Source organism: Xenopus laevis, chromosome 5L (assembly GCF_017654675.1).
Source record: "Xenopus laevis strain J_2021 chromosome 5L, Xenopus_laevis_v10.1, whole genome shotgun sequence".
NCBI lineage: Eukaryota > Metazoa > Chordata > Amphibia > Anura > Pipidae > Xenopus > Xenopus laevis.
In genome coordinates, this window is record NC_054379.1 from 65,902,903 (window position 1) to 65,917,495 (window position 14,593).

At 35.3% G+C, this 14,593-nt stretch overlaps 1 protein-coding gene across 2 annotated transcripts in view; it reads right to left on the reverse strand.

The window, feature by feature from the left end:
• The window catches only part of sytl3.L (synaptotagmin like 3 L homeolog), a 75,715-nt gene that overhangs the window by 4,249 nt on the left and 56,873 nt on the right, over window positions 1-14,593 (reverse strand). For both annotated transcript variants that reach the window (XM_041562842.1, XM_018263234.2), the window contains 5 exons: window positions 12,864-12,994; window positions 8,674-8,817; window positions 8,100-8,278; window positions 6,138-6,240; window positions 740-910 (listed from right to left, as the gene is read on the reverse strand). In XM_041562842.1, coding sequence (XP_041418776.1) covers window positions 740-910; window positions 6,138-6,240; window positions 8,100-8,278; window positions 8,674-8,817; window positions 12,864-12,994 — 728 coding nt within the window. The remainder of the gene's footprint in view (window positions 1-739; window positions 911-6,137; window positions 6,241-8,099; window positions 8,279-8,673; window positions 8,818-12,863; window positions 12,995-14,593) is intronic.

Here is a 14,593-nt window from a genome sequence, read left to right on the forward strand (position 1 = left end):
GAGTGAAACTATTGAACTATTATTTGTGTATGTTAAATAATTAATACCATGTAAGAAGTAGGTGTGTCTATGTTATGGGACAGGTTAAATAGGATATGATGTCATTGTGAGAATAGATGCTTGACAAAGGGGCGGGAGCTCCGAAACGTTGCATGTTTGCATGTTTTGCATGACTACCTGTATACTGGTAAAATTCATTTTTCTTTACCTTGAATTGGTCTGGACTTTTTTGTTAAATATATATGATTTGTCCATGTAAGTGGACTAAGTCACGGACGGGTTGAGTGCTCCACTCTACTTTTGTACAGATATATATATATATATATATATATATATATATATATATATATATATATATATATATATATATATATATATATATATATATATATACTTTGTTTAAAATACTTGTTTATATTAAGTAAAGGACAAATCTTGTACCAACTGATTAAAAGTGATAGTGTCCCTTTGCTTTGTTCACTCATAAAACAGAAGTCTTATGCCATCTCTTAAATAGCAAATATTATTCAATGAGAAAGTTTCTGAATACTACATAATGAGAAAACTGGGAAAATACATACAAAAAGTTTTTGTAAATAATATAAATAGGCACAATAGCACTTTGCCAATAAAAATACCACATTTAATTGAATGCTAGTAAATACAGCTCAAAATTTTGGGATCCAAAGCTCTTATATATAGTAATACGTACTAAAGATGGCATCATACAGATCATTACCTTTGATCTCAGTTGGTACCACTTAAATGACTGGGTTGAATTATCCTCAAAATCCCACAGCTCAAGAGGTAAATTCACTTCTCCTAAGAAAACTTTCCTCTTCAGTGTACTCACATGCCACAAGGATACTTGCAGTATTCGTGTCTCCAGCTGTGAGTGTTTAATAGTGTACTTAAGAACAAAATAAAAATGTAACTAAGCAGGACAACTTTAACACATGTAAACATGTAAATGTTTATCAGTACAATTTTGGTACTAGGCATTTTGCATTGCATCATTTCCATTCACAGAGAGGAAGGTTTTCACTCTTTGGGCCAGATTCAATTCAGTGAGAAAACGTTTATATCATGGTTTTCCACGTGAAAAAACTTTTCTCCTAATTCAGTTCCAGTTTTTCCCATGTACTTCAATAGAGTGTTCACATGATAAACAGTGAGATATTTTTTTCTGAATTGAATTGCATCTCCAATTGAATCTCATCCATGACTTTTTCTCACTGAGAATCTGGACCTTTGTGTGGACCTTAAGGGCATTAATACACATGCTGCTTTGAGGCCAAACCTTAAAGCACTTGCAACAAAACATCAGAAATGCTGCGCCTGTTCTTTCAACGATTAAAGGCTGTTCCCAAATGCCTCTATTACACAGAGCCATCCTGTTTTTTAATGTTACAATAAACAGTGGTTTTTACTCTAAGAGGCGGTGTGCCCTCCAATTTTTTCTCTTTTACAAATAGCATAACTGCACAAAAAAAAGACTTTTACATCACTGACAATGGAACAGCATTTTGGTTATTTTATCGCCCCTGTGCTTTAACGTAGGAGACAAAATGACCCATACAGTATGTCATTTGATTGTACAAGCAAATTTTAGTTGGTCAAATGCATGTTGATTGCTCACATGCAGGAGTTGGATGTCAGATAATCATTGACAGTTAGATCCAATATATCTTATAGGGAGGGCTCCTTTTTCTTAGAAGATGTATTAGAGTTCACTCTATTAAAATTACCAGACATTCTGTCTCTCTACATGCAGGATTTGTGCAAAGGGCAATTATTTTGTTTATACTGGAATCAGTTATTTGAGTGAATGCTAATTTATCTGCTAGGAAAGGAAGCCCCCCCAATAAGATATATTGGACATACTGTCAATGAATATCTGACACCCAACTGCTGCATGATGACAGAATGAAGAGAAACAGATGCTGAGAGAGGGATAGTGAACATAAACTTGATTATTTCAGAAATGGTACATCATTTTTAATTGATGGTATTTAGAAAGTTTCTTATTTCAGTATGCTGAAGCTTATTTAAGTTTTAAATTTTAGTAATAGTTTATCCTTAACAAAACTAGGATCACATATATAAATTTTCAAGTTTAAGCAATAAAGAGCAACTGTGGAATAAAAATGCGACAATAGTCACAGAATAGTCCAGTAGCATTTGTCACACACAAGCAAATTGTTCCATTCATTTTGAATAAGGCTGAACATCTTAACTGTTTTAATTAACTGGGGAAAAAACATATAAAATTGAGTGAAATCTTTAAAAAACTATTCCCATTGATTTCTACAGAAACGCAGCTTTTGATTATTTTTAATGCAAAATTTTAGCAATGTTTTCTAATAAATTGCATCTATTCAAGCTCTCAAAAATATTCTCAAGTATATTCATGTTTGCATTTGTCCGAACCTCAAATGTTTGAGATTTATTAAGAGAAAAAACTTGAATACAAAAAACTAACAACTAATAGCTGGTTCAATGTAAGCTGTATTTGCAGAATTCAAGCTATTTTTCAATTTGGGTTTTTGAGATTAATTGTAAATTTAACAGAATCATTGAAACTTAAGAGTAAATGTGTTTTTTCCATAATGAACTGTAATTTAATGTAGGCTTATGCAATCGAGTTTAGGAGGTTTACGTTTTTAAAAATAAATGCACAGGATTTTCAAGGTTTTCGAATTAAAAAACTTGAAAAATTTTTTTTTTATAAATCTACTTCCCTGTGTCATATCTGCGGGATACTTTGTTATTGCTATTAAAAATACCTGTGGCTCACTCTAGCCATACCCAGTTTCTTTCTCAGGGTCCTAATGAGGACCGAAACGTTGGACTTTTATACAAAGTATCAAAAATAAAAAGGCAAAGTTTTTGTAAGGGTGTGCCAGTTTGAAGATTTTATATACACACATAATGACAACTGCAATATTGTGTGAAAAATATTAACCTACACCAAATGGCCAAATGGCCAATTGGGTATAGGGAAACAGGAGTAATAACTGGTTTATTTTTTTACTAATGTCTGCGGACTCATATTTCCTCACCTAATAAGCATATAAAGACAGTTTTATTTTTTTATCAGTCTTTTTGCTGCATTTCTATCATCCATTCATTATAATTTTAAACTAGGCATTTTGATTCAGACATAACTCTTTTAACACTGTCATGTAATATGGTGGTGTCTGGATAACGTAATCAAGAGTTAGGCAATAGACATATGGTACGTGTGGACAGTGAAACACTAATTAAGCCAACATACAGAAGAGCTACCTTTTACCCCAGTGAGGCTGCAATCTGCTTAGCCAAGCAATATTTTGGCCACAATATAGGGCATCTCTTATTATGTATACATATGCATTGGTTAATAATTTAGGGGCCGATTCACAAAGGGTCAAATATCGAGGGTTAATTAACCCTCGATATTCGACTGGGAATTAAAATCCTTCGACTTCGAATATCGAAGTCGAAGGATTTTAGCGCAAATAGTGCGATCGAACGATCAAAGGATTATTCCTTCGATCGAACGATAAAATCCTTCGAATCGAACGATTCAAAGGATTTTAATCCAACGATCGAAGGAATATACTTCGATCAAAAAAACTTAGGAAAGCCTATGGGGACCTTCCCCATAGGCTAACATTGAGTTCGGTAGCTTTTAGATGGCGAACTAGGGGGTCGCAGTTTTTTCTTAAAGAGACAGTACTTCGACTATCGAATGGTCGAACGATTTTTAGTTCGAATAGTTCGATTCGAAGTCGTAGTTGAAGGTCGTAGTAGCCCATTCGATGGTCGAAGTAGCCCAAAAAAACACTTCGAAATTCGAAGTTTTTTTACTTCGAATCCTTCACTCGAAGTTAGTGAATCGGCCCCTAAGTGTAATAGTGAATGCATTAGTAAAGAGATATTTCCTTTACCCTTCTGAAGTTGCTAGGTTATCAATAAGGTGTATTTTGTGAAAATGGGTGGTATGTATACATATGTACTGTTTGCTAACTAATTGTAATAGTGAATGCATTAATGATGGATATTTATTAACGGCATCCCCGTTACCCGTTTCTTCAAAAATTATGAATACATTTCTATGCTGCAATCCAGCTGTTTAACAGTTCTTCTCTTTCTGTATCATTTGAAATCCTTGCAGGGAAGAAGGGACTAAACACTGATATTACAAATTGTAACAACTTCTCCACAGCTTACAGTCAGCATGATGGAACTACATAACCCACAATGCATTGCACTGTGATGTTCAGTTCCTTATAGAAATCACGTGTGCAGGGAATTGTGGAGTTTGGAGGATGCAGGCTGAGGAAAGATTGCTGCTGGTAGAAAGTAACAGTAATCAGCCAGCTCAGCAAAGTAGTCAGGCAGATCAGCAGGAGAGCAGGGGGCGAGGCTTAGGGAACTGTTCCAAACCATTAGAAATCATGAAAAGTCTATATATTTTTTAATTGATGTATATTGCAAAGTTGCTTAAAATTATGTTTACTTTACAAAAAGCTTAAGTTATGTTTTTGTGGAGTTCCCATTTAATTAATTTCATTTTTAAAATTGCTAAGGTGTTAGTATTAACTAACTGAGCGCTTGATGGTGTCTATATATTTTATATACTTTTTTATTGAAACTACAAATCTTTTAAAAGTTGTATACTTTTATTAATTGTGTGCTCTTTGGTCCTTGAAGACAATTGAATATTTTGGAGACATAGGGCCAGATTTGATACAGCGTGAAAAGTCATGGATGAGTTTCAATTTCAGATGCAGTTCAATTCAGAAAAACTTATTTCACTGTTTATCATGTTAAAACTCCATTGAAGTATATGGGAAAAAACTGGAACTGAATTTCGAGAAGTTTTTTCTCCTCAAATTGAATGCCATCCATGAGTTTTCACGTGATAAACCAGGAGATAACTTTTTCTCACTGGATTGAATCTGGCCTATAGTGGTAAATTCTTTGAATTCTCCAACCCTACCAATATATAAAAATTTGCAACTGAAGCATCATAGTGTCTTTAGAGTAGAACTGTTCCTATGCCTTTCCATATAAAATATGACAATCAGTATAGAGGTATTGTGGGCTCGAGTGAGGATCAGAGGGACGAAGCTACAGAGAAACTCCATATCCTCTAGAGATTAATTTACTCTTTTATGTGTCTACCTCAATCCTAATAATCTAGAATTTATGGGAAAGACTTGGCTGTTACGTGTAAAGGATGTGGGGGAAAGCATATGATTTGGGTTGTTCAGTTATAAACCATGCTGGACTGCAATGACTAATTATGTTACAAAAACTCTGACCCTTCCAGTGTTAATATCCCCAGAAGTTTGCCTCCTAGGCTTAGTAAATCGACTATTTCCTACAAATAACTTACATATACCAATCAGGTCCCTTATTTATTATGGCAAAAAAATTGTAACTAATCATTTGATGGATAAATTCCAAAGATTTTGGGCTTCATGGTTAGAAATGCTTGTAACATTTGCCACTAGATTAGGACACAGTCAACAAAAAACTTGTGGTAATCTTTGTCCCAGACACAATTCAGGGAGAAAAAGCTCACGGACGAGATCCAATTTGAGTTGAAAAAATTCCCCAAATTCAGTTCCAATTTTTTTCAATAGAGTTTTCATATGATAAACCATGAGATACGTTTTTCTGAATTGACTTACATCTCAAATTGAATCTTGTCCATGACTTTTCACGTGATAAACCTTTTTCTCACTGAATTGAATCTGGCCCTATGACCCCAAAATATTCAATTATCTTCAAGGATCAAAAATCACACAATTAATAAAAGCATAGCATGGAGCATAGATGGAGTATTTAAGGATTTGGATTTTTAGCAGCTTTGGGGTATAATAAATCTCTAAAAATAAAGTTTTTTCCCCCTCTAAAAATGTAAGTTTTCTCCTTTTAAAAACTCAGAAAAAATTGAAGCTTCATAAATAGACCCCTACGTAACTCATATCACTCATATCCAGCACCTTTAAGCAATGGATGAATTCATAGACATCATATGGGTAATGTTTTAAAGAAAGAAACCTACAGCTGCTGATTCAATAAGCAGTTCAGGTCAAGAAACAATGGTATTAGTTCCATAATGACCTTTAGTTATACGTTACCTTTAATGTTTCATTAAAAAATGGGTCCACTGTATTCTTTTTAATGCTTGTCTTCATTTTAGAATGGGAGGATTTTTCAGGAAGTAGGTAAGTCTTTACATATCTAAGAAATTAAAAATGCATTATATTGCATGATTTTGTATCCTGGTTATAAGGCATTAAACTATAGTAAAAAGTGTCTGATTGCATTAACATAGGTTGAAAAAGACAACTGAGTTCACCCTTTTATGTCTAAGAGGCCCATTTTTCAACATTCAAATTTTAGTGGTTTTAGAGTTTTTTTAAAACTACGATTAAACTATTTCTCTAAAATCATGAAAGCCTTGTAATTTATTAAAATATTTGAATATAAATAGTAAGAACAAAAAAAGCTGAATGACAAAAAATACAAAAACCTCAAATACCTTTAAAAATGTTAGTTTTTTGGACATGTACTAGCGAACCTCCCCTCCCCCTAAAAAAAGTTCCCATTGACTTCTATAGGACATTAGCTGCTTTTACTTTGACAAAGTTTTGTATTAGTTTTTTCATGGTTTTTACACTTCAGAAATTTCACAGAAATAAAAAAAATGTAGACAAAAATTTTGGTTAGTAAAAAAATGTGAATGTTAGTACATAGACCCTTAGTAAAACCTGCCTAACTGTTGATCCAGTGGAAGATCTTAAAGCCCTTCTGAGGCCTCTCTAATTTGCCTCAGGGAGTCCTTCAAAGACAGTAGCTGGATCATCTTTGTACTAAGAAGTATTTTCAGTAGCCCTGTATTTTCTCACTTGCTAAAACCCCTTCTTGAATTTATCTTATGTATCTGCCAGTAAAACTTATTTAGAGAGAGAATTCCACAAATTCACAGCTCTCACTGTAAAAATGTGTCACTATTTAGATGAAATCTCCTTTCTTCTAATCTGAAAGGATGCCTTTGTGTCTGTTGGAATTACCTACTGGTACATAAAGTATCAGAGAATTTATTGTATGTAAGCGCCACTTCATAAGTGTAAACAACCCCAACTTGGCCAGTCTTTCATCATAACTGAGACTTTCATGACCCTCTCCTCCTGCAAATCTATACCCCTTGTTTTCCCTGGCATTGATTGTAAAAGCCAAGTTTATTATCTACAAGGACCCCAAGTTTCTTCTCCATTATGGATTTGCCAAAAACAGCCCCATTAAGGTTGTAAGTTATTTTTACAGCCTAGGTGCATAATCTTACATTAATATACATAAACTTTGTAGGTCTACTGCAAATGTAACCAGTGCTCTGCCTGTTTCCTAGCCACACAAGGTCTAGCCTAGACAGAGTTACACGGCGTAACTTTGACTCCTCTATTGTATACAGGGCCGCTATCAGGGGGCACAGGGGGTACTCCTGTACTGGGCCCAGGCCTGAAGGATGGCCCAGCTGTGCTGCACTTTTCAAAAGAGCTGGGCTCCCCTTGACAGTGCCGAAGCCGTGCCGCCCTTCTGAAGTCCCAAATCGAAGAAAAGCCGAACAGCCGAAGCAGCGAAAAGACCCGAAGTCACTTTTCAGCGTTCATTGTAACTAAACTATCCTCATTTTTTAATGAAGCCACTCTCAACCCACATCTTTTTACTATTGATATACTTGAAAACCTTTTGTTATTAGGCTTTGCATGGGATGCAATAGCTTTGTGATTTTCTATTTTTGCCTTCCTGGTAGCTGATTTAAGCCATATTGGGTGGCCTTTTTACATTTCCTTCTTAAGGAAATATATTGAGAATAGTAATGATTTTATGTAATTTTAAAAGACAGACATTTCTGTTCTGTGTTTTTAGCAAAAACCTAATTCTTTAAATTTGTATAATGATATTTAATGGACTCACCAATCCTTAATGTAGTTTTATGCTATGAACCAGTGTCTGAAGCTTAAAGAGTCCAAAACAGATCTCATGTGATTTCTTAGAAGCTCATAACCATATATTAATATAAAAAAATGAACACTCACGGGTTACATTTTTTCTTCTTCTCATCTCCATAAGACAGGTTCTTGCATGCTTTGATGGTGATTTCAAGGGTGCAGGTCTTGAAATTGTATTTAACTGCAAACTCTATTTCTCCTGTGATATTGGCATTGTCATAGCTGCCAGCTTCAGAGCAAGTGCTGGTGATGCTGCACACACTTTCCTAAAAAGAAAAATTATGTTCCCATTATATGTATGTATATACAGTATATTTCACCTTATAGTATGGCACGCTTATGTGTTCACAGACTTGCACCTAAACAAGTAGCATCACATCACACATCACATCACAAAGTTTGAGATGAAAAAAATCAGTGGGATTTAACCATATGAGTCCCCACAAAAACACACACACACACACACACACATATATATATATATATATATAGATATACGTATATATAGATATATATATAGATATATATATATATATATAAATTAAACACTTCACGACAAAACTGTGATACTGTGATAGGATCTTATAGGTTTTCTAATGCATAACATCACTTCTGTTGCAACTGTGTACTTGTGTACATAGTGCAGCCAGGGATGGCTTACTCTCTTTGTGCTCCCACAGAGTGTTTTTCTTCTTATAATGTTTGTCTCTTCTTCTGTTCCTTGCCTTGCTTCATTTTTCTCTTTTGAGCCTCCTGTTTCCTTTGTTTTGTGGATAAACTGATGCAGACTGTGGGCCTTCTCCAGCTGAAGAGCATGATATATAATTAGGTATAAAGGTTTGTTTAAAAACATATAATTTATCAAAGCACAAACACAGACACAGATAAACCTCCACTACACTCTGTTGCATGCCTGCACGCAAGTAAGTCTTATTCCAATCAATGGGATGGAGCACAGAGCGGATCCGCATTTCTCAGCCTGAAAAAAGTATGAAAGCTGAGAGCACCAGAGCCAATGCTCCATCTGCCCTTGGCCTTAACACAACACGTTAAGTGTACCCTGGAACTGCCTCTTCCTCAAGTCATTTGTTCATTCCCTTGCATCTGTGTACCCTGTTCTTTGCTTCTCTTCTGTTCTTTGTTCATTGTTCTCTAAAAACGCAAATTGAATTTTTTTTTTTATGTTTTTTACTCCCATTGACGTCTATATGAACCTTAGTCAGTTTTTAGACGACAATAGTTTCCAAGTTTTTTTGCGCTTAATCACGAATATCCAAGCTTCAGAAACTGTGATTTGAAATTACGTGCGATCACAGTTTTTTACCCCAAATGATTTATCGCAACTGTTGATAAATCTATCCAAAGGGGCAAATTTACTAAGGGGTGAAAATTCGCCAGCGTGATGTCATTTCGTGACTTCGCCGATTTACTAACGGATGCTGGCATAACTTCACTAGCGAAGGAGATAGACTCTAGCGCTACTTGGCACTCTAACATCAGACAAATTTTCGCTCTGGCGAATGGACGTAACAACGCAAATTCACTAAGATGCGGATTTTACTGAACGTTACTTATTGCACCAGACTTGCCTTCGCCACCTCAGACCAGGCGAAGTGCAATAGAGTAGATAGGACTTCCTCAAAATATTTCTAAGTCCCAAAAAACGCTTGCGTCTTTTACTTTTTACAGGGTGATAGGCTGAAAAAGATGGTAAATTTTTTTTTTGGGTTCCCTCCTTCTCCCCTACATTTCCTAACATATGGCACCTAAACTATACAGTGGGCACATGTGTAGGACAATATAACACCTTTATTCTATTTTATTAAAGTTCCCTGGCCTTGTGTAGTGTAATGTAGTTACTGCAACATATATGTTCATTGTACTTTAACTTCACGCCATATGCTAATTAGGCATCACTAGCGTAACTTTGAAATGCTTATCGTATTATTGCTTCGCAAGTGTTTGATACCCTAGAAGCCGCTTCGGATCTTTGTGAATTAGCGTTGTCCTGGCTTATCTATACCTGGTGAAATGTTGCGATCTCAGTGAAGCCGTCACTGGAGCAATTTCGGAGGTAAGTAAATTTGCCCCAAAGTGTTATTAGCTGTTGTATTAGCTAAACTCACCTTTGAAACCGCTCTAATGCATTGATGCTTACTGACACTAAAAAACTACTTTTTAAAATATGAATGTACATTAAAATTTACCTATAGGTCAGGCTGTTTTTTGCAGAGAGGTATGTTTTTGTAAGTAAGTTTCGAATGCAAACTGACTCCTGCTGCACAAATATGGCAGCCCCCTCATAGGTAATCACAGGAAGTCAGATAGGTAATGTAAAAGCATTGGGCAAATACTTTGTGGCAAAATTATAAGAAGCATGCAAAGTTTTATGGTAAATGTAAAAAAATGTTAGATTTCTGGTGTCAGTATCTCTTTAAGTGCCAACTTTGGAAGTTTTAAATACTTCATAATACTTAACAATTTTCTAACATCTACAGTCAATCACTAAAATATGAAAAGGATGTACACGTTAAAGGTTATTTGACAATACCCCAGACCAAAGTGCTATAGCTCCAATCGGTCCTGCTGTCTGTCTGCCATAAAGCAGACAGAGTGACAGAATTCCTTGCAATTCAATTACTTGTGCATTAAAATTATAGCTACATGATATCTTCTGTCTCCTTTGCAAAATTTTGCTCCTGATTGCTGTGGTTGTAAGTACACTGTAAATAATTCCTGAGAAGATTACTCCATTGTAGGTAAAACATGGTGATCTAAAACTATTTTTTTATTTGCTCTTTGCACTCCTTTAGTAAATACAAAGTATACAGACTGTGCATTATGAGCCAATTAATAGGCCAGCAAGGCTGAAACACAATCTACTTATATGTGGAGGCCTATTTATCAAAAGTCAGATTTTAAGGGTGGATTTATCAAAACGTGAGTTCAGAGTTCATAAATAAAAATTCACCCATGTTCTATTCATTTCTATGGGATTTTTACAAAATACAATTCTACGATTTTTACAAATACAATTCTAAAAATCCCATAGGAATGAATAACAACTTTTACCTGGTGAAGTTTTGCACTCAAGTGAAATCTGTACTTTTAAATGTAGATAAACTGAGGTAGCAGGTCCGCTTCTCTCAGCCTGCAAAAAAACAAAACTGCAGAACCATTGCTCTGTGTGCCCTCAGCCACAGATATTCTACACATTTGATGCAAATACGCAAAAATATATTAGCACTTACGGCTAGGGATTCTGAAATTGTTATAATTTAGTAAATATTGTTTTGCTCCTTCAAAGTTACACATCAATTTAGGGGGACTTTTCTCCCTCGGTCCCTTCATTTATTTGAAAAAATATATCACTGTGAATTTCAATATTTTAAAATCTCACTTAACCATCCTAATCGGAATTGTGCAACTGGTTCAATCCTCCATCATTCTGATAATGGCTTCAACTAGCAGGCCGAAATACATATGAGAGTATGTATTTTATGGCTAAAAGATAGACTACAAAGAGTGGTGGTAAATGGAACATTTTCTAATTGGACCAGTGTTGTTAGTGGAGTACCGCAGGGCTCTGTACTAGTTCCCTTGCTTTTCAACTTGTTTATTAATGACCTGGAGGTGGGCATTGAAAGTACTGTTTCTATTTTTGCAGATGATACTAAATTGTGCAGAACTATAGGTTCCATGCAGGATGCTGCCACTTTGCAGAGTGATTTGTCTAAACTGGAAAACTGGGCAGCAAACTGGAAAATGAGGTTCAATGTTGATAAATGCAAGGTTATGCACTTTGGCAAAAATAATATAAATGCAAGTTATACACTAAATGGCAGTGTGTTGGGAGTTTCCTTAAATGAGAAGGATCTAGGGGTCTTTGTAGATAACACGTTGTCTAATTCTGGGCAGTGTCATTCTGTGGCTACTATAGCAAATAAAGTTCTGTCTTGCATAAAAGAGGCATTAACTCAAGGGATGAAAACATAATTATGCCTCTTTATAGGTCCCTGGTGAGGCCTCATCTGGAGTATGCAGTGCAGTTTTGGACTCCAGTCCTTAAGAGGGATATAAATGAGCTGGAGAGAGTGCAGAGACGTGCAACTAAATTGGTTAGAGGGACGGAAGACTTAAATTATGAGGGTAGACTGTCAAGGTTGGGGTTGTTTTCTCTGGAAAAAAGGCGCTTGCGAGGGGACATGATTACACTTTACAAGTACATTAGAGGACATTATAGACATATGGCAGGGGACCTTTTTACCCATAAAGTGGATCACCGTACCAGAGGCCACCCCTTTAGACTAGAAGAAAAGAACTTTCATTTGAAGCAACGTAGGAGGTTCTTCACAGTCAGGACAGTGAGGTTGTGGAATGCACTGCCGGGTGATGTTGTAATGGCTGATTCAGTTAATGCCTTTAAGAATGGCTTGGATGATTTTTTGGACAGACATAATATCAAAGGCTATTGTGATACTAAGCTCTATAGTTAGTATAGTTATGGGTAGATAGAATTTAATTAAAAGTAGGGAGGGGTGTATGTATGGATGCTGGGTTTTCATTTGGAGGGGTTGAACTTGATGGACTTTGTCTTTTTTCAACCCAATTTAACTATGTAACTATGTAACTATTCTACACCTTAATATACAACCTACTACATGTCCACTTACACTTGTAAACCTCATTTACACCCAAGAAATATCAAATCAGTCAAATACTTTTAAACGCCTAAATTCTACAACCAGGCTAACTTCCCTTAGCCAATTATTTCCTTCCCTTTCTTTCTATGCTTATCATTATCCAACACATATTTAGAATATACTGTAAGAAAACAGAAGGCCTTAGTACCTCACTAGCCAAATTGATTGCAGTGTCAGAGTTGCTTCTTCGGTCTTTTCTTCTCTCTGCTTTCTGTCCATAGTCAGTGGTTAGGTGGCATTTGTCAGTAATTCTCATGTCATTCTGTGATTTTGAAATTTCTAAAGTAAAAACAAGTTTACTTAAAGTAAGAAAAATATTGAATATGTTGTGCTGACATCACTGTTCTTCAGACTCTGTAATAGTGAAATAAAGTTAGTGACAGACTGCCCAATATTTTTTGGTTTATAAGGAAATTTAGTCCACAGTGTCTAGCTCTTATGGAGCTATAACTCACAGCATCATGGGATATGAAATGCAAAACAAGGAAAAAATAACAAAATACTGGAATTTCACAAAAATAGCATGTTTATAGCACTATGACAAGTTGAACATTTAAGCTATAAATGGATGCCATAAGAAAAAAATTAAATGTATAGCAAGACACCTCCATAGTTTAACTTTTTAGTAACATTTGGTGCAGTTCTAAACCTATAAGGGTCATCTACAAATGCAATGCAGTGTGCAACAGGAAATTTTTTGATGCAAATCAGCATTTTTTTTTACTCTCAGTGCAATGTGTTTTCCCCAGTATTCCAACATAATTGTTGCCAGGCAGAGAAAAATAATAAATAAGACCCTGAGTGTTGTTAGGTTATTAGCTGTAAAGCAAAACTAAAAATTAAACAATTTTTGTATGGAGAGTTAGAACTTCCCCCTTATGGGATAACAATCTGAATCATTCCACTTGCAAAATGAAGAAACTGCAGTCAAGTTAGAAGAATGCCATATGGATATAATATATTAAAGGACCAGTAACTAAAAATGAAGGTGTTTTATGCATTTAAATATAATATTCTGGTATACAGTATATAGGAGAATTAAGTCAATGGCAACTTGTATTGTCAAAGGCAACTTGTATTGGTGGCAATTTCATGTATGCATTTTAATTTTTAACCTCTGGAAATTTGATATTCATTTAAATATATGTGTTTAGGTTTTTAAGCAAACAACTGCATTCATGGGTTATTAACTATGGATCTGTCATAGTGTCAGAGTTCTGGGGGAATTTATACATGGAATTGCCAGCATGCCATCTTACTATGGGTTCTGGGCGTATTTATACATGAAATTGCCACCATGACATTTTACTATGAGTTCTGGGGGTATTTATACATGAAATTGCCACCATACCATTTTACTATGAGTTCTGGGGGTTTTTATACGTGAAATTGCCACCATACCATTTTACTATGAGTTCTGGTGGTATTTATGCATGAAATTGCCACCATGCCATTTTACTATGAGTACATGGAATTGCCACCATGCCATTTCACTATGGCATCTTACTATGAGTTCTGGGGGTATCTATAAATGGAATGGAACCCTAGCAACCAGACTGCTGAAATTGCAAACTGGAGAGCTGCTGAATAAACAGCAAAATAATGCAAAACGCAAAAAAAAAAAGTGATAAAACCAATTGCAAATTTCTCAGAATATTGTTCTCTGCACCATATTAAAGTTAAAGGGATATGGTCATGGGAAAATATGTTTGTTTTAAAACACGAGTGCTGCTCCAGCAGACTTCTGGACTGAAATCCAATTCTCAAAAGAGCAAGCAGATTTTTTTATATTCAATTTTGAAATCTGACATGGCGCTAGACATATTGTAAGTTTCCCAGTTATTCCAACTTGCAGTACAGCAGTAAAGAGTGACTAAA